Source organism: Trichomycterus rosablanca, chromosome 21 (genome assembly GCF_030014385.1).
Source record: "Trichomycterus rosablanca isolate fTriRos1 chromosome 21, fTriRos1.hap1, whole genome shotgun sequence".
NCBI classification, from domain to species: domain Eukaryota; kingdom Metazoa; phylum Chordata; class Actinopteri; order Siluriformes; family Trichomycteridae; genus Trichomycterus; species Trichomycterus rosablanca.
In genome coordinates, this window is record NC_086008.1 from 19,153,993 (window position 1) to 19,177,485 (window position 23,493).

Consider the following 23,493-nt stretch of genomic DNA (forward strand, 5'->3'; position numbering starts at 1 on the left):
TATATTTATATATATATATACAGACATGCATGCCTATTTTTAATTCGTCACTTTCTTACTGTTACGTTTTTATTCATCATACTGTGGACACTGTCTGTTGTTTACATGAAAATCTCAAGCTGTCCTCATTCGGTGTTTCATAGTTTGTCTGACGGCTCACTTTGGCCTGACACGATTTACATCGTTCACTATTAAGTGTGTCTAGATTGCTATAATTTTACCTTGGTGTCTGTCAACTTGGCAGTGGTGGGAATTGAACCAGCAACCTTTTAATTACAAGTCTAGTACCTTAACCAGCTCCCCCTACCCATATCTGACCGTACATTCTTGTCCACTCGCTTCCTTTAAAGTAAGCTTTTCTATTCATATATGGTCATTTGGGACGGGACCTGTGAGTGTGTGTGTGTGTGTGTGTGTGTGTGTTTAAGTGTTTAAGTGTTTAAATCATATCAGGTATGACGTTATGAGGACTTGTGGCTTTAGTCCTGACGTTTCTGTTTTCTCTCGCCTTTCAAAACATGCAGCGAGTGAATAAACAACATCACGTTCTCTGTGATTGGCTGTAAATTACGCTAACCCACGTCTGATCGGTTACGTCTGAGAAAGGGGGGAAGGCTGGGTCCCCGTGATGGTTTGACATCCTGTTTATGGTGTGTCACTGCTATGCGCTAAGTGATTCTGTGGAAACCTGACCTTCCCGACCCTGACTGGATGTAGCGGTTGTAAAAACGCGAAGATGAAATAATAGCAGGCTAGCGATCTGTGTTAGCTTCTGGCTAAATACGAGTCAGATTTCAGAAGAAGTGTCACAATATGTCGTATTCTACCGTATTTCTTTTTTATTTTGATGCACTTGCTGTCCAGACATCATAATATAAACCAGTATGTTACTTTTTAACTTACCTAACTACTTTGGCCACTGTTAGCTAATTGGCTAAAAGCTAAATGACTTAAATGACGTCTATGTCGTACTATTGTACAGTAACTATCATCGTTTTCCATTTCAGCCCCAATTTCAAGGTTTCCTTTATCGTCTTTTCGTCGAGCGCCGACGTGATCCTGCCGCTCACTGGAGACAGGTACGGTCACATGATCCGAATCTTCATTCTAAAGCATTGTTGGTCATACAGAAGTAAATGTACTATACACACATACACACCTGACCGTGAGCTTGTTGGATATGTACGTTAATATGGAACCCTCCCCACTGCTCTCTTCAGAGGGGTTCAGGTCAGGGCTTAGTCCAGTCCAAGCCTCTGATATTTCTTCATACCACGTTATTATAACACGTCAACAAGGTCTTAATGGAACTTGGAGCTCTTTTTATAAAAAAAAAAAACAAGAAGAAACAAGAGCTCTTTTCATAAGAGAAATGTTGCAGGATGACCTGAAAACAACAGGAGCAACAACAAGAGATTGTTTCATAAAAAGAAAAAAAAATAGGGGAAACGAGCTCTTTTCATAAAAAAAAAAAAAAAAAAGTTACAGGATGACCTGAAAACAACAGAAATAAATACATAAATAAATAACAGGAGAAACAAGAGCTCTGTTCATAAGAAAAAAAGTTGCAGGATGACCTGAAAACAACAGGAGCAACAACGAGATTTTTCATAATAAAAAGTTGCAGGACGACCTGAAAACAACAGGAGCAACAACAAGAGATTTTTCATAATAAAAAGTTGCAGGACTACCTGAAAACAACAGGAGCAACAACAGTTCTTGATGTAAAAAAACTGGAGCAAGAAGAGCTCTTCCCTAAAAAATAAAACAGGAGCAATATGAGCTCTTTTCATTAAAAAAAAAAAATTGCTGAATGACCTAAAAACAACTGGAGCAACAAGAGATTTTCTTAAAACAAAAGGAGCAACAACAGCTCTTCTCATAAAAAGAAAAAAGGAGGAACAAGAGCTCTTTTCATAAGAGAAAAGTTGCAGGATGACCTGAAAACAACAGGAGCAACAACATAAGCTCTTTTAATGATAAAAATGTTGCAGCAACAAGAGCTCTTTTTATTAAAAAACAGGTGCATTAAGAGCTTTTTTCTTTAAAAAAGTTGCAGGATGACCTAAAAACAACAGGAGCAACAACAAGAGCTCTTTTCATAAAAAACAGGAGCATTAAAAGCTTTTTTCTTAAAAAAAAAAAAAAAGTTGCAGGATGACCTAAAAACAACAGGAGCAACAACAGCTCTTTTAAAAAAAAGAAACAAGAGCAACAAGAGCTCTTTTCGTAATTAAAAAGTTGCAGGATGACCTGAAAACAACATGAGCAACAAGAGCTCTCAAAAAAAAAAACAGGATAAACAAGAGCTCTTTTTATAAATAAAACAAAAACAGGAGCAGCAAGAGCTCTTGCAGGATGACCTGAAAACAACAGAAGCAACAAGAGATTTTTTTCATTAAATAAGAGGAGCAACAAAAGCTGTTTTCATAAATAACAGGAGCATTAGGAGCTTTTTTCTTTAAAAAACAACAGAAGCAACAAGTGGATAAGAGCTCTTTTCATAAAAAATGTAATAAAAAAATTACAGGATGACCTGAAAACAACAGGAGCAACACAAGCTCTTCTCATAAAAAGAAAAAATGAGGAACATTTTTCCACGTGATTTCCATTTTTCTTGATTGCTTTTAATAAAAAGAGCTCTTGTTGCTCCTGCTGCTTTCAGGTCATCCTGCTACCTTTTACTTTCCATGCCAAGCCAGTGATGTTGATTTGCCTATATCCCATGTTCTTACCTCATAGGCACAAATTCCTTCAGAGACACTTTAGAATGTTGTGGAAAACCTTCCCAGAACAAACTGGGGTCGGCACTATACCTACGCTCATGGTTATATGTCCACAAACTTTTGAACAGGGTTACTAAAGATCAGATTGATTCATCGAATGATCAGTTTAATTTATTGAATGAACAATCTGATTCACTGAACGATTCACTTGATTCAGTGGATAATCATTTTGATTCACTGAATAAATCACTTGATTCAGTGGATAATCAGTTTGATTCATTGAAAGATCATTTTGATTTATTGAACGATCAATCTGATTCACTGAACAATTCACTTGATTCAGTGGATAATCAGTTTGATTCATTGAAAGATCATTTTGATTTATTGAACGATCAATCTGATTCACTGAACGATTCACTTGATTCAGTGGATAATCAGTTTGATTCATTGAAAGATCATTTTGATTTATTGAACGATCAATCTGATTCACTGAACAATTCACTTGATTCAGTGGATAATCAGTTTGATTCATTGAAAGATCATTTTGATTTATTGAACGATCAATCTGATTCACTGAACGATTCACTTGATTCAGTGGATAATCAGTTTGATTCATTGAAAGATCATTTTGATTTATTGAACGATCAATCTGATTCACTGAACGATTCACTTGATTCAGTGGATAATCAGTTTGATTCATTGAAAGATTATTTTGATTTATTGAACGATCAATCTGATTCACTGAACGATTCACTTGATTCAGTGGATAATCAGTTTGATTCATTGAATGATCAAATAGATTTATTGAAAGATCAATCTGATTCACTGAACGATTCACTTGATTCAGTGGATAATCAGTTTGATTCATTGAATGATCAAATAGATGTATTGAAAGATCAATCTGATTCACTCAACGATTCACTTGATTCAGTGGATAATCAGTTTGATTCACTGAATGATCAAATAGATTTATTGAAAGATCAATCTGATTCACTGAACGATTCACTTGATTCAGTGGATATCAGTTTGATTCATTGAAAGATCATTTTGATTTATTGAATGATCAATCTGATGCACTGAACGATTCACTTGATTCAGTGGATAATCAGTTTGATTCATTGAAAGATCATTTTGATTTATTGAACGATCAATCTGATTCACTGAACGATTCACTTGATTCAGTGGATAATCAGTTTGATTCATTGAAAGATCATTTTGATTTATTGAACGATCAATCTGATTCACTGAACGATTCACTTGATTCAGTGGATAATCAGTTTGATTCATTGAATGATCAAATAGATTTATTGAAAGATCAATTTGATTCAGTGGATAATCAGTTTGATTCATTGAAAGATCATTTTGATTTATTGAATGATCAATCTGATTCACTGAACGATTCACTTGATTCAGTGGATAATCAGTTTGATTCATTGAATGATCAAATAGATTTATTGAAAGATCAATTTGATTCAGTGGATAATCAGTTTGATTCATTGAAAGATCATTTTGATTTATTGAATGATCAATCTGATTCACTGAACGATTCACTTGATTCAGTGGATAATCAGTTTGATTCATTGAAAGATCATTTTGATTTATTGAATGATCAATCTGATTCACTGAACGATTCACTTGATTCAGTGGATAATCAGTTTGATTCATTGAACGATCAGACACTTTTTCTATTATTGTTGTGGAAGCCCTTCCCAGAACAAAGTAGGCGACGACGTCCGCACAGTGGGGGCCAACACTATACTTCTATCCGAGCTCATGGTTACGTGTCCACAAACTTATGAGCAGGGTTACTAATTAACAGCGGCCTCGTTTTTATTCCAGAGCGGAGATAAATGAAGGATTGAAGAAACTCAGTAAGGTCAGACCTGCAGGTGATACGTACATGCATGAAGGAATAAAAATGGTAGCAGTTCTTCTACTTTTCTTACAATTTACCAAATTCGTTACATAAATAAAGACATAAATTCATAATAAAATTATTTATCATTTATAAGAATCCTAAATTCAGGTGTTTATCCTGTTGTGTGTTTCTCCAGGCGTGTGATCAAATGAAAGATCAAACCACAAAATCATCGACCATCATCGTCGCCTTGACGGACGGGAAGCTTGACGAGTATATCCACACGCTCACTGTGGTAGAGGTGGGCACTGTTTTTTTTTTTTTATTATCACTGTGACTCTTAAAAACAAGATAGATTTCACTCATCTGTAAACCTAGTCTCTTTGTAAGGTTTGTCAGTGTGGTATGGTAGAGACTGTCCTCTAATCCTCTTAACATTCAGAACAGTGGGACCGGTAATAGAGACGCTCAGATTGAGGGACGAGCCTTAGAGCTCAGTTAAGTCCATCATTTTAAGGAGGTAAGGACAGAGTGTTGGACAGAACCTAAAACTACAACCACACTGTCTGGGTCAGGCTGTCTGTCTAAAAATAGTAAACCAACCAGATAGACTGTTAATTCGTGAACCTACCAACAGGTTCATTATGGCAGTTGTAGATGGTGGATAAGGTGCTGCACTAGTGATCAGATAATCGCTGGTTCGAACCCCACCTCAGGTAACTGTTGGGCTCCTGAGCAAGGGCCTTAACCTTCAGTTGCTTGCAGTATGATCAGTCACAATTGTAAGTTGCTTCAGTTCAGCTTCAACCTGGCAGTGGTGGAGCTTGAACCAGCGACCTTTCAATTACTAGTCCAGTACCTCAACCGCTAGGCTACACTTGCCCTTTAAATGCCCTCTAAATGCTGTGAATATAAACGTTAATGTTTTGGATGCGTTTTAAATGCTTTTATCCCCATTCTAATCGTGTCCAATTACCCTGATCGTGTCCTCTATACTGATTCGACCCTTTTGCCGCTGACTGAGAACGCCCCTCCGGCACGCAATCAGTACAGCCTGCATTTTTCACCCGCACGAGCCGAGTTCATACACCGAGAGACACCGCGCGCGGAGGGTCACACCCCTCTCAATGTCATTCCTCAGCCCTGTGCAGGCGCCGTCAGTCAACCAGCAGGTCCCGCAGTCGTACCAGTTATGAGGACCTGTGCTCCGACTCTACCCCTAACCCTGAACGACAGCCAAACGTTGTTCATACTGCCGCCCAACCCAGTCGGAAAGGTAGAGCTGAGTTTCGATACGATGCATCTAGAAACCCAACTCTGGTGCGCTAGCGTACTTTTACAGCTGCGCCACCTGAGCGGCTTAAATGCTTTTCTTTGTAAACCGCTGTTCTCGTGCTTTGTTTTGTCTGTTGAGGCCAGCAGACATAACACAGTGTTGTTTACCTCGTCCACACCTGTTACACAATGTAAATAATGAGTTTTTTTGTAATTAACTGAGTTTTTGTAGATTTATTTGCACTCTGGCTACATAGCTTGTCTAACTGCATTCAAATCATAATACATACTAACGGTATTCTGGTATTTGTATGCAGGCCAACACGGCGAGGAAATACGGTGCTCGAGTTTACTGCGTCGGTGTGAACGACTACGACAAGAATCAGGTATGGAGTACTTTCGGGAACCTGTTGGGATTCTGAATTTACAGTGACCCGTGTAAGAAACATGTACTGTATACCCTGGTAGAACTGGGATTAGAACAGATTTTTTAAACTCCCATAACGTAGAGAGTGATTTATACTTAAAGCAAATGAATGATCATTTGATTCATTGAACGATTCATTTGATTTATTGACTGATCATTTCTATGCACTGAATGATCACTTTGATTCATTAAATGACCAGTTTGATTCATTGAATAATCTCTTTGATTCATTGACTGATCATTTCGATTCACCGATTGATCAGTTTGATTCATCAAATTATTAGTTTAATTCACTGAATGACCAGTTTGATGAATTGAATGATCACTTAGATTTATTTAATGTTTTATTTGATTCACTGAATGATCAATTTGATTCAGTGAATAATCAGTTTGCTTTATTAAATGATCAGTTTAATTCATTAAATGATCAGTTAGATTCACTGAACGATCAGTTTGATTCACTGAATAATCAGTTTGATTCACTGAATGATCAGTTTTATTTATTGAATGCTCAGTTTGATTCATTGATTGATCTGTTTGATTCATTGAATGATCAGTTTGATTCACTAAATGATTAATTTGATTCACTCAATGATTAGTCTAATTCACTGATTAATCTCTTTGATTCACTGAATGATCAGTTTGATTCACTGAATGCGCAGTTTGATTCATTAAATGATCACTTTGATTTATTGGATGATCATTCTGATTCATTGAATGATCAGTTTGATTCACTAAATGATGAATTTGATTCATTGAATGATCAGTTTGATTCACTAAATGATTAGTCTGATTCATTTATTGATCAGTTTAATTCACTAAATGATTAGTCTAATTCACTGATTCATCTGTTTGATTCATTGAATGATCAGTTTGATTCACTGAATGATTAATTTGATTCACTCAATGATTAGTGTAATTCACTGATTAATCTGTTTGATTCACTGAATGCTCAGTTTGATTCACTGAATGATTAATTTGATTCACTCAATGATTAGTGTAATTCACTGATTAATCTGTTTGATTCACTGAATGATCAGTTTGATTCACTGTATGATTAGTCTAATTCACTGAATAATCAATTTGATTCATTGAATGATCAGTTTGATTAAGTGAATTTAGTAAATTAATTCATTTAGCTTTGTGACACCCCCCCACCCCCACCCCCACCCCCAATCCAGTATTAGGATTGACTACAGCTGGTGACTTTTCTGTGCCCGTTTAAATAGAACCAGCGCGACTGGGAGTATTATACACCCATGGAACACTGGTCTCTTGCCAAGTTCAGGAGCATAAACGAAGCTTTTACATTATGCTGAGAGGAAATGTGTCCCGTTGGTCAGATGGAATCTAAGAACCACCGAAATAGACATTTAGAGGCTGCCCTCCTCCAAATTCTGCACCCTGAAATATGTTGCCAGTCTTCTTTAACCCACATGAACATTTTTGCTATTCGGCCCTTACCTTAAAAGACGTGTTGTAGATAAAGGAACGGAGATGACACGCCAGAAACAACGTTTCTATTTGTGAGGCTCATATCTGGCTTCATTTGAACCTTCTCATGTTCTCGCCAACAGCTGGTTGATGTCGCCGATTCCGTGGACCAAGTGTTTCCAGTCGACGATGGTTTTCAGGCCCTCAAGGGAATTATTAATTCGGTAAGTTGCTTCGAGCTCTAAGCAAGGAAACGGTTCATTCACACTGCTTTTTGAACTTTTTGAAGACCCCTGGTATTCATCTGAAACGCTGCAGTGAATTTCTGTGTGTGTAATCAACTTGCTTTAGCGCACTCAGCTTATTTTATCGGCGGCGTCATCTGTCTCAATCGAAGTGTGTAACTTTAAAAGTGAGCGAACCCTCTCAGTAAGCGCTCGCCGCTCTTTTATTACACCCGCCCGTCGTCTCCATCCACACCTGTTCAGAAGCACATCTATCAGAACCGGCGTTCTTCTCGGGCGATAAAAACAGCTTAATTCTTTCATCAACGTCCGAACCCGTGCGCACGTCAAACTCTCCGAGTAAACATCCCATAACGGCGCGAAGAGCTTCGGATAATAGAGCGTCCGGGGTCCAGGACGAGGCGGTGTTTACTTCTCCTATCTAATGATTGGCTTGTTTATCGCACGTCGCGGTTAATCAGTTCTCTTTCCATCTCTCCGCCACTTCTGTCCCGAGCCCCGTCTCGGCCGCCGCCGACTCCTATCGCCCCATCGCCGTATATCCCGCCACAGCGGATCGGGCGCCGCTGATTTACACGAGCGACAGGCTTTTTATATGATAATGGCAGCCTGGTGGCTCTATTAGAGCCGGAGACGGCTCATGGTTTTTGCATAACGGCCCATACCGCAGTATATGTGACGGTCTTCTTTCCGATTCATAAAGAACCTGTCAGATACGACGGCGTCAAAAATCCCCCCTTCCCCCCCTTTTCATCTAAGACTTTACTTTTCAAACCTTTTCAAAAGTATCTGGACAGTTGTATTAAATACAAACTGTGTGACTTCTGTGTCAGCTAGATCTTTTCAGGCTTCTCACAAGACTGGGAATTTGTGTCCATTCAGTCAAAAGAAAGCCTCGATTGATGTTCCAGTACCTTTCAGAGCTGGGAACCTAGGACTGAGCTCAGGCTTGCTCTGTCCACAAGGGCGCAGTCATGCCGAAACAGGAAAGGTCCTTCCCTAAACTGTTGCTGCAAAGTTGAAAGCATGGTGGCACGATACAGACGAAACTCGGATACGTAGTATTTGCGATCCAGGGTTCAAATCTCAGCGGTGCTGTCGGCCAGCGGTGAGTCTACGCAGTCATGATTAGTTACGTCCTGTTGGCTTGCGGCTGAACAGCCTAGCCACTAGGAGGCGGTCTTGTCCGGGTCCTTAACCTGGTTGTTTGTCTATAAGGGTCGGGACAACAACTAAACAGGGTTTCATCGTAACCGCTGCGGGCCGCTTACGATCTCTAATGGCTGGTCGGTGACTCTGCATGTGCTATACGGATCTCCATATGTACCCGCCTCTTACAGGTGAAAAGAAGTGGTCATCTACTGCACACGTGTCGGAGGAGGCGTGTGCCAGTGATGGCTCTGCTTACAGTAAAGGCGGGAATATGATCGGGTAATTAGGTACAACTAAATTAGGAGGAAAATGGGGGGGGGGGGGGCATAAACAGAAAAAGCAAAAAAATGGAAGGGTTACGTCAGGAAGGGCGTCTAGTTAAATCAGATATGCGGACCAGAATTAAAAATAAATAAATAATATAATAAATAAATAAATTATATTATTTTATAATATAAACTATATTATTATAAATAAAATAATATGATTAAATAAATTATAAATTATAAGAAAAGAAAAATTATATATAAGTATAATTATATAAATATAAATATATATAAATATTTTCATAATATAAAGTATATTATTATAAATAAATAAGTTATAATTAAATTAATTATATTATTATTATTATATAAATGATATTATAAATAAATAATATAATTAAATAAATTAAAAATTATGAAAATATAAATAAATTTTATGTAAATTATATATAAGTATAATTATATCAATGTATATTTTTATATATAAATTATATTATTACAAATAAATAAATAAATTTTAAATTATAAAAAAATTATAAATAAGTTGTATATAAATAACTATAAATATAATTAACTATAAATTATTTATATATGTACGTGTAAGTATGGGCAAATAAGAAGGAGTCAAGGGAGCGTGTGTCAGGCGAATATGCCCTCCTCGGACGTGATTTATATATATATATACATACTGGTCAGCTGGGCACCCCTAGCAGGCACGATTGGCAGTTCCTGCAGCAGACAAAATTGTCCACTAGTCTGCCGGATGGGAAAAGACCGGACTAAAAAAAAAGGGGGGGGCGGGATCTTCAGGGACCCCGGTCAGTAGCTCGAGGCGCCTGTACAGACTTGAAGGAATGCTGAGATCTGCTGAGATCTGAGAGTGACTCTCCATGCGCAAGACTGGTGTCGTGAATTTATCGAAGTAGGGGCAAATAAGAAGGGGTTGGAGGGAGCGTGTGTCAGGCGAATGTAGATCCTCCTCGGACGCGATCAGGGTCCTAATCGGCTAAGCAAAATTGGGATTTGGGGAGGGGCCGAGTTGAGTACCTTGTCCAGGCACTGTATGTTATGTAGATAAATAAAAGGATGTGTGTTCATCTTTGTTGACGGTCCCTAAGGTCTCTGTTTGATTCACTTTTGCAGATCTTGAAGCAGTCGTGCACAGAGATCTTTAGAGTGGAGCCGTCCAGCGCCTGTGTGAACCGTGAGCATCCAGTTTCTTTGCTGAGTGTGTGGGGGTGTGGGTGTGTGCGTGTGCGTGTTGGGTCAGCGCCCAGGCATGCTTCTCATTACGCCCTCATCTGATTTTCATTACCCAGAGTCCTTTGACATGGTTCTAAGTGGCAACGGGTTCAGAGCGGCAAGAAACACGGAGGGAATCCTGTGCATCTTCAAGCTGGACGGTCAAATGCACGGTGAGTCCACAGATCATACGACTTGCTTCTTATTTGCGCGTACATGTGAGGTCGGTCTCGCACATGGAGAGTCACTCACTGCACTCACCTCTGCATTCCTCGGGCTACTAAGCAGGGTCCGTACACAACAACAAAGACACCCCAACCCTTTATTAGTCGCGTCTTTTTCCACCCAGCAGACTTTACTGGCCAATTTTGTCCGCTTTAGGCATCGGCAATTGTGTCCGGGGGGCGCCCAGCCGACCGGTAGCAGAGCCGAGCTTCCAACTCTTCCAACTCATATGTTCTTTTGCTTGTTTAAAACCCATTTCAGCCTGAACAGTGTAAAGAACGAAGCTGTTCAGAGGAAAACTCCCCCACACATCCTGGTCTGGATTTCTGAGCCGCACTGATCCTGTCGGCAGTTCCACTGACCGCTCGGGTTTACTGTAATAAAAATCAGCCTCTGGACTCAATCTCTGCGTGTCTGAGGGATCAGCGAGCGTGGCTCTAACAGTTCATGAATCCTCTTTGTTTATTTTGTAGAAGTGAAGCCGACCTCAGTGAGAGGAGACTACGTGCTGTGTCCTGCGCCAGTGCTTCAGTATGCTGGACAGTGAGTACACAGGAGGGGGGGGGGGGGGGGGTGTAGGGGTTGTATAAGGGGGGTGGAGTGGGAGCATTAGTCACTTTGTCTTGTTTGCCATCGTTCCAGTCTGCTGAAATAAATAAAAAGTACCGGAAGGACAGAACATTTTCAACCCGACTGTTAAACATCTGTAAATGGTGTTTTAATTCCTGCTGATTGCTGTAGTGGTTCTGTTTACTGTAATAATAATAATAATAAAATAAATAAATAATAATAATAACAATAATAGTAATAATAATGATGATAATAATAACAATAATAACAGAAATAATAATAACAATGATAATGATGATAATAATAATACTAATAACAGAAATAATAATAATAATAATAATGATAATAATAATAATAACAGAAATAACAATAATAATAATAATAATGATAATAATAATAAAAATAACAGAAATAATAATAATAATAATGATAATAATGATAATAATAACAGAAATAACAATAATGATAATAATAATAATAAAAGAAATAATAATAATAATAATAACTGAAATAATAGTAATAATAATAATAATAATAAATTATAACTATAATAATAACAGAAATAATGATAATAATAATGATAATAATAATAAATATTAATAGGATGAAAAAGAAGTAATTAACTAATAATAATTAAGTTAGTAAAAATACTACTAATAAATGACATTTAATAATAATAATGCAGGTATTTCCTTTTAGTATATAACAATATAAAATAATAATATAAAATAATAGCAATAATAATACAATTATTGTAAATATTAATAGTAATAACACTAGTAATAATTACATTAACAAAAAAATAGAATTATGATAAATGCCAACAATAATTCATAGTAATAATAATTTATATCATATTTACAATAATAATAATTATATAAATAATAATATTAATAATAATAATACAATAGTAATAATAACAGCAACAATAATAATAATAATACAAATAATAATAATATAATAGCGATAATAATAATGGTAATATACTAATAATGGTAATAATAATTATAATAATAATAGCGATGATGGTGTGTTTTTTTATCAATGTTAATAATAGACGAATCACATTCCGTACAAATCGATCAGCGAGACCTATTAAAGCACAAATGCACAACACTGCGTTTAAAAAAAGTAACAATTTAATGTGTACAGTAAAGACAGTAAAGACGTCAGGAAACTGGTACACGGGTGACACACTGGGCAGATGCACTACTTCAGATCTCAAGCTCTGGATTGAAATCTCAGCTGTGTTATCGACAAGCACTAACCCCCCCCCACCCCCCCCACCCCCCACCCACCACATCCCCGTCCGGTCCCACGCTGTACGTATCTGTGAGCTTATGCAGCGAGACTATAATGCCGCGTGTTGTAACAGCGGAACCTCTGTATGTGATTATTATTTAAATTGTTTGCTTAATTAACTCCTGGCTGGCGACGAGGATCCATTAAGTAGTTAGCCACGATGGGCGGCGAGTAAACACATCTGGCAGAGGGCTCTGAAAGGATGCGCGACAGATGCGGCGATTCCCCTCTCCACGTTCTCATTTAAATAATTCACCGTGCCCTGACAATCGTATTCACAAAGCACCTGCATCTGCGAGTGTGGCATTCTCTCTCTCTCTCTCTCTCTCTCTCTCTCTCTCAGTCCCCACCCGCTCATGAGCCACAGCCAATCATGTCTGTATAGACACCCAATCAGATGCCACCCGAGCGCCCTACAACCTACAATCTTAACTCAAGAGCATCAATGTATTGTCTTATAAACACATCCCTGTTGTTGAGCTCCCGAAGCAGCTTGTTTGTTTACAACAAAAGCCAGCGGACAGGTAATGAAGGGTAAATTCGCCTGACACACACTCCCTCCGACCCCTTCTTATTCGCCCGTACTTTGATGGATTCGCACGTGAAGCCAGTCTCATGCATGGAGAGTCACTCACTGACTTTACTAACCAGGGTCCTTACACACAGAATTGAAGACCCTGCCCCCTTTTTTTAGTCTGTTCTTTTTTCAACCAGCAGACTACTGCCAATCATGGAGTTCAGAATCCCAGCGCTGGTGTGCTAGTGGAATATCCTTCATTCCCTGAACCAGATTATCTCTCAAAATTAAGGCACCTCAGTAGGCAGCATTTTACAGTATCTAAGAATTTAGAATTTCGACATGCCTACTTCTCAGGAGTGCACAGGATTTCAGTATCACCACAAGATTCCGCCCGCTCTGATTTGCCAGCACGTATTCGGGGCCGCTCGTCCGTTCAGCGTCCGCGTATCCGGCTTGATTAACGGCCTGCTCACAATTTGCATGTACCGACTGTGTCAGCTAAATTAGCCTCTCCTGTCTGCTGTTCAGCGGACGCGCCTAGTTAACATGCAAGAAGCCTTTTAACGAAGCACCCGAGCAATTTACAGCCGGAAACAAAGACGGCCGACTTGAATAAGCCAAATTTGACTTCAGTATGTATTTGGGATTACTGTATAAAGGAATCGTAAATCATTGATTCAATCCAACAGAAACAGTTTTTTTACCCAATTAATTGGACCCACTGCATCCCTGACCAGGATAAAGCGATGGTTAAACAGATAATGAATAAATAAATAAATTTTAAAAAATTATGAATTAATAAACAAATTAATGAATAATTAAATAAATGAATAATTTAATTAATTAATAAAATAATTAATAAAGAAAAATAAATTAATAAATAAATGACTAAATTAATAATACATGAATAAATGTATAAATAAATAAAGAAGTAACAGTTTTTACTGAATAAATAAAAAAAAAAAAAAAAATAAAAAAAAATAAGAAAATAAATAAATGAAGGAATAATTTAATAAATAAATAAATAAATAATTTAGTAAATAATTAAATAAATAAGTAAATGAATGAATGAATAAATAAATAAGTAAATGAATAAATAATAAATGAATAAATAATTAAGAAAATGAATGAATAAATAAATAAATAAGTAAATAAATAGATAAATACATACTTGAATAAATAAGTAAATAAGTAGATAAATACATAAATGAATAAATAAGTACATGAATAAATAATTAAATAAATAAGTAAATGAATGAATAAAGGAATAAATAAGTAAATGCATAAATAATTACATTAATAAATAAGTAAATAAATGAATAAATAAATAAGTAGATAAATAAATAAGTAAATGAATGAATAAATAAGTAAATAAACGAATGAATGAATAAGTGAATGAATAAATGAATAAAAGAATAAATAAATAAATGTATAAATGAATTAATGAATTAATGAATTAATGAATAATTAAATATATGAAAAAATAAGTACATTAATAAATAAATAAATACATTAATGAATGAATGAATGAATAATTAAATATATGAAAAAATAAGTAAATGAATGAATAAATAAATAAATGAATGAGTGAATGAATAATTAAATAAATACATTATCAAATGAATGAATGAATAAATAATAAATAAGTTTGTAGTGATGCGTCTTTACGTGACCTTTAGTTTTTTACGTTGTGTTATAAAAGATAAGGTTTTTTTACATCCTCCTGCGGCTCTTGAATCGTCTAATTAAGAAATAATACACCTGGACACGGTCACTCTTATATTTGTTATCATACAGATGTTCAGAAACACCTCGACCGTCTGACTCCGCCACTAAAGCGTCCGTCTGCGGAACAGAAGCGTGTGTCTCTCATGGTCTTTAACACTATGATAAAATAAAACGACAGAACTTCACTTCCTCCTGGTGTTGATATCAGACGCTCACTCAGTCGTTCCGTGGTGGTGGATTCTCATTAGCTCCTCAGTAATTGTGTCTCGTGTAACGGACGTATGGAAATTACAATGCCGTTCATCATTAGTGGCTTAATTACAGGAACCTTCCTGCACCGTCCTCGGTAAATAGTGACGAGATTCCTGCTTCCTGTCTTTAAACACGTCCTTCCTTATTCAGATCGGATGGAATGAGACAGTCGGGAAAGCTCAGCGTGAAGCTTTTTTTTACTCTTCAAAGCCTGGTAACGTCATTCACTGTATGTGTGTTTGATAGAGTGGAAGCAGCTTGTTTGTTTATGCTCCTTTTTAAATAAGTCATTAAAAGGGGCATAGGTCAGTGGGTAGCTCTGTCGTCTCACAGCAGGAAGGGCCTGGGTTTGATTTCCCCATCAGGCAATCTGTGTGGAGTTTGCTTGTTCTCTGCATGTCCACATGGGTTTCCTCCGGGTGCTCCGGTTTCCTCCCACAGCCTGGTGGGGACTGGTGACCTGTCTGGGGTGTTTCACACCTTTCACCCAATTATTTGGACCCACCGCAACCCAGACCAGAATAAAGTGGGGGTTTAAACAGATGAATAAATAAATGAATTAATAAATTAATGAATAAATAAATGACTGAATGAATAATAAATGTATGAATAAATGAGGAAATAAATTAATGAATAAATAAATAAATAAACAAATTAAGAAATAAATGAATAATAAGTCAATGAATTAATAAATAAAGAAATAAATTAATTGATAATGAATTAATAAATAAATAATTAAATGAATAAATAAATATTTAAATGAATAAATAAGTAATTAAATAATTAAATTAATAAATGAATGAATGAATAAACAAAAGAATCAATAAATGAATAAAGAAATAAAGAAATAAATTAATAATGAATGAATAAATGAATAATTAAATGAATGAATAAATTAATTAATAAATGAATTAATAAATAAAGGAATAAATAAGTGAATAAATGAATGAATAAATAAATAAATAATTGAGTAAATAAATGAATTAATAAATAAATGAATGAGTGAATTAATTTTTTTTATAAATAAATAAATAAATTAAGGAATAAATAAAGGACTGAATGAGTGAATGAATGTTTTATGTGTTTGGGTGAAGTGTTGTACTATAACTTAAGATGTAAACTAAATGAAACTAACTGATATTAACATGAAGATTTTTTTTTATTATTTATATTGTAATTGTTATTCATTTATTAATTTATTTTATTCTGACAGAGTGTTGGAAATCCTCATCAGCCTGAACGGCGGCGGTTCTTACATCACGAGTCCTTTTACCATCACCGCATCGACCTGTGTAAGTATTTGCACCCTTAACAGATGTTACAGCTCCAGAAAGTTACATTAGCCAATCCATGCAGAAGCCCAACCGGCTGGTAGCACCGCTAAGATTTAATGATAAGTATTAAATGATATTAATACTGAATTTTATTTATTGTAAATAAATAATCTTGATTAATAAATGTATGTCATGTCTTTTAAGTATTAAAATAAATATTTCACAGTCCCTAAATGTAAATATTAACAACTAAAAGGAATGTGTTTTTTTTCTTTGATCAGTCGGACGGTACGGTGGTGGCCATTATATTACTGGTGCTGTTCCTGATTCTAGCTCTGGTGCTGATGTGGTGGTTCTGGCCTCTCTGCTGCACTGTGGTGAGTCACTTTATATGACGGATCACACGCCTGTAGCTTTCTCTGACTGACTGTGTCACTGGGCCTTCCCCAAATTGTTGCTGCATCTAAGAGTTTGAAGCAGATCATTTCCTTTATATCATAGATTTTATAGAAATTAGAAGGGGTGTCCCAATACTTTTGTACAACAGGTCTATATAATTCACCCGGACACTTGTTCATTCATTCATCCGTTCATTCATTCATCTGTTCATTCATCTGTTCATTCATCCATCCGTTCATTCATCCATCCGTTCGTTCGTCTGTTCATTCATTCATTCATTCATTAATATGTTAATTTACTCATTCATCCATTCATTCATTCATTAATTAGTTAATTCACTCATTTATCCATTCATTCATTATTCCATATTCATTTATTCAACCATTTATTCATTTATCTGTTCATTCATCCGTTCGTTCGTCTGTTCACCCATCCATTCATTCATTAATTAGTTAATTAATTCATTCATCCATCCATTCATTCATCCATTAATTTGTTAATTCACTCATTCATCCATTGATTCATTCATTCATCCATTAATTTGTTAATTCACTCATTCATCCATTAATTTGTTAATTCACTCATTCATCCATTCATTCATCCATTCATTCATCCATTAATTTGTTAATTCACTCATTCATCCATCCATCCATTCATTCATTCATTCATTTGTTAATTCACTCATTCATCCATTCATTCATTCATTAATATGTTAATTCACTCAATCATCCGTTCATTCATCCATTCATTCATCCATTAATATGTTAATTCACTCATTCATCCATTCATTCATTCATTCATTAATATGTTAATAAACTCATTAATTCATTCATTTATTTATTCAACCATTTATTCATTCATCTGTTCATTCAACTATTTATTTATTCATCTGTTCATTCATTCATTCAACCATTTATTTAGTCATTCACTCATCTGTTCATTTATTCATTCATTCTTCTGTTCCTTCATTTCATCCATTTATTCATTCATTCATTTATTCATCTGTTCATTCATTTATTCATTCATTTATTCATTCATTCCTCTGTTCATTCATTCATTTCATCCATTTATTCATTCATTCATTCTTCCGTTCATTCATTCATTTCATCCATCCATTCATTCATTCATTCATTTTTGTGATAATCCATTTATTCATCTGTTCATTAATTAATGTATTTATTCATTCATTTATTTATTCATTCATTCATCAATCCCTTTATTCATTTCATTTATTTATTTATTTATTTATTTATTTATTCATCCATCCATTCATTCATCCATCCATCTATCCATTTCTTCATCCATTCATTCGTTTATTCATTCATTTATTTATTTATTTATTTATTCATTCATCCATTCATTCGTTTATTCATTTATTTATTTATTCATCCATTCATCCGTTTATTCATCCATTCATCCATTTATTCATTCATCCATTCCTGCATTTATTCATTTATTTATTCATCTATTCATTCATCCATTCGTTCACCTGTTCATTTAGTCATTCATTTATTCATTCATTTATTCACTGTCATACCTTATGGGAAATTTAGTGTAGCCAAGTTACCTACTGTTTTAGAAGGAGGAAGAAAATGTATTCATTAATTTATTCTTTTATTCATTTATTCATTTATTCGTCCATTCAGTCATTCTTGCATTTATTTATATATTAATTAATTCATTCTTTAATGTATTAATTCATTCATCCATTCATTTATTCTTGCATGCATTCATTTATTCATCTGTTCATTTGTTATTACATTCATTTATTCATCCGTTCATTTATTCTTGCATGTATTCATTCTTTTTTTATTTTGTCATTCACTTATTTCCTTTATATCACTGATTTATTATTTGTTATCAACTGTTGTGGCTGAAACACATGAATTCACATATTAGCAGGGCGTCCCAATACTTTTGTCCACATCGTGCACATACAGATGGCACACGTAGAAAAAGTTCAGTCCCCGAATGATTTGCGCCGGCGCTCTTTGAGGACCCGGCGGGAGCTCGTCCAGAACGAGACGCAAGCATATTTTGGAAAACCAACAGAAGCATTAAAATGTAAACCCCCCGCAGCATGTCTGGACCAGGCTCCGGTTCGTCTTAGCGGAAGAGCCGCGGCTCCCCTCCACCAGGGACCCGCGGCGGAACTGAAGGGGCCATGTGTGCTTTGTTAATATTTAAGCCCAGCCAGATTTTCAGAAGTCAGAAGTGTTCGGATGTCCTCGCTCACCCTCCCTGCTTTTGCTTTTTTATGGGACGTGCTGTCGCTGGGTTGCCAGATTGGTCTTAATTTTGGCGCAGTAAAAATATTTCATGTTTTGTCTGCTCAACTTCATTTCATTTGTTAATAAACATCCATTCCTGCATTTCAGGTCTGGAACACATTCCAAAAAAATTGGGACGGGGCAATTTAGGGCTAGTAATGAGGTGGAAAAAACGAAATAATGATGCGATTCCAAACAGGTGATTGTAATCATGGTTTGGTACAAAAGCAGCATCCAGGATGAGCAAAGATCTCCAGAGGATCTCCAGTTTGTCAACAAATTTGTGAGAAAATGATTAAAATGTTTAAAAACAATGAACCTCAAAGAAAGATTGGAAGGGATTTGCATATTTCTCCCTCTACAGTGCAGAATATTATTAAGCAATTCAAGGAATCGGGAGGAATTTCAGTGCGTAAAGGCCAAGAGCGCAAGCTTAACCTGAACGCCCGTGATCTTCCATCCCTCACACGGCACTGCATCAAGAACCGCCACTCAACAATAGCTGATATGACCACATGGGTGAGGGATTACTTTGGTAAACCTTTATCAAGCTCTACAATACAGAGTTACATGCACAAATACCACTTAATACTATACTGTGCAAAAAAGAAGCCTTGTGTTAACCATGTCCAGAAGCGGCGTCGACTTCTCTGGGCTCGGAGGCATCTAGGATGGACCATCATACAGTCGAAACGTGTATTGTGGTCAGATAAAACATTCCAGGTCAAAGACGAAAGGGACCATCCAGACTGTTATCAGGAACAAGTCCAAAACCCAGGGTCCGTCATGGTATGGGGGTGTGTCAGTGCCCTTGGGAAAGGTTGTTTAAACTTCTGTGATGCTTTAATGCAGAAAAGTACATTCAGATCTTAGAGCAACATGTGCTGCCTTCAAGACGTCGTCTTTTCCAGGGACGTCCATGCATTTTTCAACAAGACAATGCAAAACCACAGGGTACGGGTACTGGACTGGCCTGCCTGCAGTCCTGACCTGTCCCCAATAGAGGATCTTAAGACGTGTTTGCAGTAAGAATGGGACAAAATACAACCCGCTTGGTCTCCTCGGTGCCAAAACGTCTTTTAAGTGTGGTGAAAAGGAACGGCAACGTTACAAAGTGGTAAATGCTTTACCGTCCCAACTTTTTTTGGAATGTGTTAAGACCTGAAATGCAGGAATGGATGTTTATTAATAAATGAAATGAAAATCTGAGGTTCATCCTGTCTGCATTCTAATAACAGTCAAAGTCAATGTAAGAAACTCTGTTGTTTATTATTATTATTTGCATTTACCATGCTGTCCCAACCTTTTCTGATTTGGGGTTGTATGTAGATTGTTCCAACTGTGCTAACTTTTTTTTAATGGGCTTGTGCATACAGTTACAGTTGTTGTAAATCAGGTGGCGCAGAGCTGGGATCTCGAATACATCGTATCGAATCTCGGCTCTGCCTGCCGGCTGAGGCTGAGCGGCCACATGGACAACGATTGGCCTGTCGTTCAGATATGGGCGGGACTAAGCCGGATGGGGTCTCTCTCTCATGACTGGCTGATTGATGGCGCCCGCACAGAGATGAGAAAAGGGGGCTGTCAGGGTGTGTCTCTCCGTACACAACGCTGAGCTGCACTGCACTGCACTGCACTCGCCAAAGTGCAGGTGATAAAATGCATGGGGCATGCTGCCCACGTGTCGTAGGGGGCGTGGGTTAGCTTCGTTCTCCTCAATCAGAGCAGGGATCGGCATTGGTGGAGAGGAAGCACGACGCAATCGGACGATTGGACGCGCTAAAAAAGGGGAGAAAATGCATAAACAGCGACGGAGGGGCATTATTTTCCATTTAGGAATACGCTAGCTGCCACATCTGCGATCGTCTTAATCTGGGGAACAGCTTGACACAACATGGTGTGTCGAGAGAAGACGAATCATCAACTCCAATCAGACGATTATCCCGAAGCCATATGGGGACGCGGGCCGGGCCCGGCGCCGTCCTATCGGTCGATCCTCCGGCGCCACGTGTCGGGCGGCTACAGTGATTATGGGTTTAATTAAAATACCGAATTTCCGAGCGCGTCCCGAGCACATCTGTCCGTCAGGTAGTTTGAAGAGCGGCGTGTCGGCTCGGCGTGTCATTTCTATAATGCTCTGTTTATCCCACAATATGCTGGGTAAATTTTTAATCCCGGACTTAATTACTCGATAAACGAGCTAATCCTCCAGCCAGAGGTTCGGTCTAAAAATATGTTCGTCGTCGATACAGATGTTTGTGTCAGAGTGCAGATAATCAACTCGAATGGATCATTTTTTATTATTATACAGTATATAATGCATATGACTGGCCTGTCCTTTTCGAAGAGCCATAGGATACGTACATACATCGACCAGGCATAACATTATGACCACTGACAGGTGACAAGTGAATAACACTGATTATCTCTTCATCACGGCACCTGTTAGTGGGGGGGGATATATTAGGCAGCAAGCGCAAGGGTTATCGTGATGGCTAGACGACTGGGTCAGAGCGTCTCCGGAACTGCAGCTCTTGTGGGGTGTGTCCCGGTCTGCAGTGGTCAGCATCTATCAAAAGTGGTCCAAGGATGGAACGGTGGTAAAGCCAAGGCTCACTGATGCCCCTGTGGTCCGATCCAACAGACGAGCTACTGTAGCTCAGATTGCTGAAGAAGTGAATCCTGGTTCTGATAGAAAGGTGTCAGAATACACAGTGACCAGTCAGGGTGCCCATGCTGACCCCTGTCCACCGCCGAAAGCGCCAACAATGGGCACGTGAGCACCGGAACTGGTCTGGTGTGATGAATCACGTTTTCCTTTACATCACATGTATGGCCGGGTGCGTGTGCACCCCTTACCTGGGGAACACACGGCACCAGGATAGGATGCACTATGGGAAAAAGGCGAGCCGGCGGAGGCTGTGTGATGCTTTGGGCGGCGTTCTGCTGGGAAACCTCGAGTCCTGTCATCCATGTGGATGTTACTTTGACACGTATCACCTACCACCATTGTTGCAGACCATGTACACCCTTTCATGGACAGGAGGTAAAGGATCTGCTGCTGATATCTTGGTGCCAGATACCACAGCACACCTTCGGGGGTCTAGTGGAGTCCATGTCTCGACGGGTCAGAGGTGTTTTGGCAGCAGAAGGGGGACCAACACAATATTAGGAAGGTGGTCATGATGTTATGCCTGATCGATGTGTATAATCCGCAAACATTCCGAGCAAATAGTGAAAGTGGGATTTACTGCCCCTAGCTGTCAATATTGGCATTACATGCTGACGATCTATCATTTTTAGCCGTTAACCTTTCCGCACACGATAGTGGACAGTTATTTTGGACGTAACTTTTTACATGCTAATACTGTTAGCCATTAGCTCTGCTCAGAGAATCAGCCATTCACCAGAGGAGTTAAAACACTCTACTGCCCCTAGCTATCGATATCGTCATTACATGACGACAATCTATATTTATTAGCCGTTAATCTTTCCGCACACACTAGTGGACAGTTAATTTGGATGTCATTTTTACATGCTAATGTTGTTAGCCATTAGCTCTGCTCAGAGAATCAGCCATTCACCAGAGGATTTAAAACACTCTGCTGCCCCTAGCTGTTGAAATTGGCATTACATGCCGACAATCTATAATTTTTTAGCTGTTAATCTTTCCGCACACACTAGTGGACAGTTAATTTGGATGTCATTTTTACATGCTAATGTTGTTAGCCATTAGCTCTGCTCAAAGAATCAGCCATTCACCAGAGGATTTAAAACACTCTGCTGCCCCTAGCTGTTGAAATTGGCATTACATGCCGACAATCTATAATTTTTTAGCTGTTAATCTTTCCGCACACGATAGTGGACAATTATTTTGAGTCCCGCAAAGACTCTTAAGACTGTCCGCTCATTTGTCGTCATTCTGAGACGACTTAAAGCTAAAATCTATCATGTTTATTACTAAATCAACCAATTTTAAGTGATACCACACCTATCGATAATAATAACACTCTTTGTGTAGCCCAATGGCAGCTCAGTGATCCGAAAATACGTCCGAGCCCGCCCGCGCCGGCCCCCTTCCGCCGGGGACGAGGCCGTCCTCCTCCAGACGGGGTCTGGAGCGCAGCCCTCGCCTCCCTCCTGCATATCATCGGAGCTAATTAACTCCTTAGGAGTTTACGGTCGGAGGGGGATCGCAGGGGAGCGCTGAACCTCGTCCAATTAATTAAGAGATAAACGGGCTGCCGCTCTCACCCCGAAGACCCCCCCCCCCCCCCCCCCCCACTCGTCGACACGTCGGTATCGAGCCTTCCTTTATTTTGCATCGG

At 37.9% G+C, this 23,493-nt stretch overlaps 1 protein-coding gene across 1 annotated transcript in view; it reads left to right on the top strand.

The window, feature by feature from the left end:
• Positions 1–23,493, top strand: part of antxr2a (ANTXR cell adhesion molecule 2a) — a 66,074-nt gene that overhangs the window by 10,853 nt on the left and 31,728 nt on the right. Inside the window, exons 3-12 of the mRNA XM_063017657.1 lie at positions 1,008–1,079; positions 4,566–4,647; positions 4,781–4,885; positions 6,177–6,245; positions 7,864–7,944; positions 10,527–10,587; positions 10,703–10,798; positions 11,324–11,393; positions 16,436–16,514; positions 16,778–16,873. Coding sequence (XP_062873727.1) covers positions 1,008–1,079; positions 4,566–4,647; positions 4,781–4,885; positions 6,177–6,245; positions 7,864–7,944; positions 10,527–10,587; positions 10,703–10,798; positions 11,324–11,393; positions 16,436–16,514; positions 16,778–16,873 — 811 coding nt within the window. The remainder of the gene's footprint in view (positions 1–1,007; positions 1,080–4,565; positions 4,648–4,780; positions 4,886–6,176; positions 6,246–7,863; positions 7,945–10,526; positions 10,588–10,702; positions 10,799–11,323; positions 11,394–16,435; positions 16,515–16,777; positions 16,874–23,493) is intronic.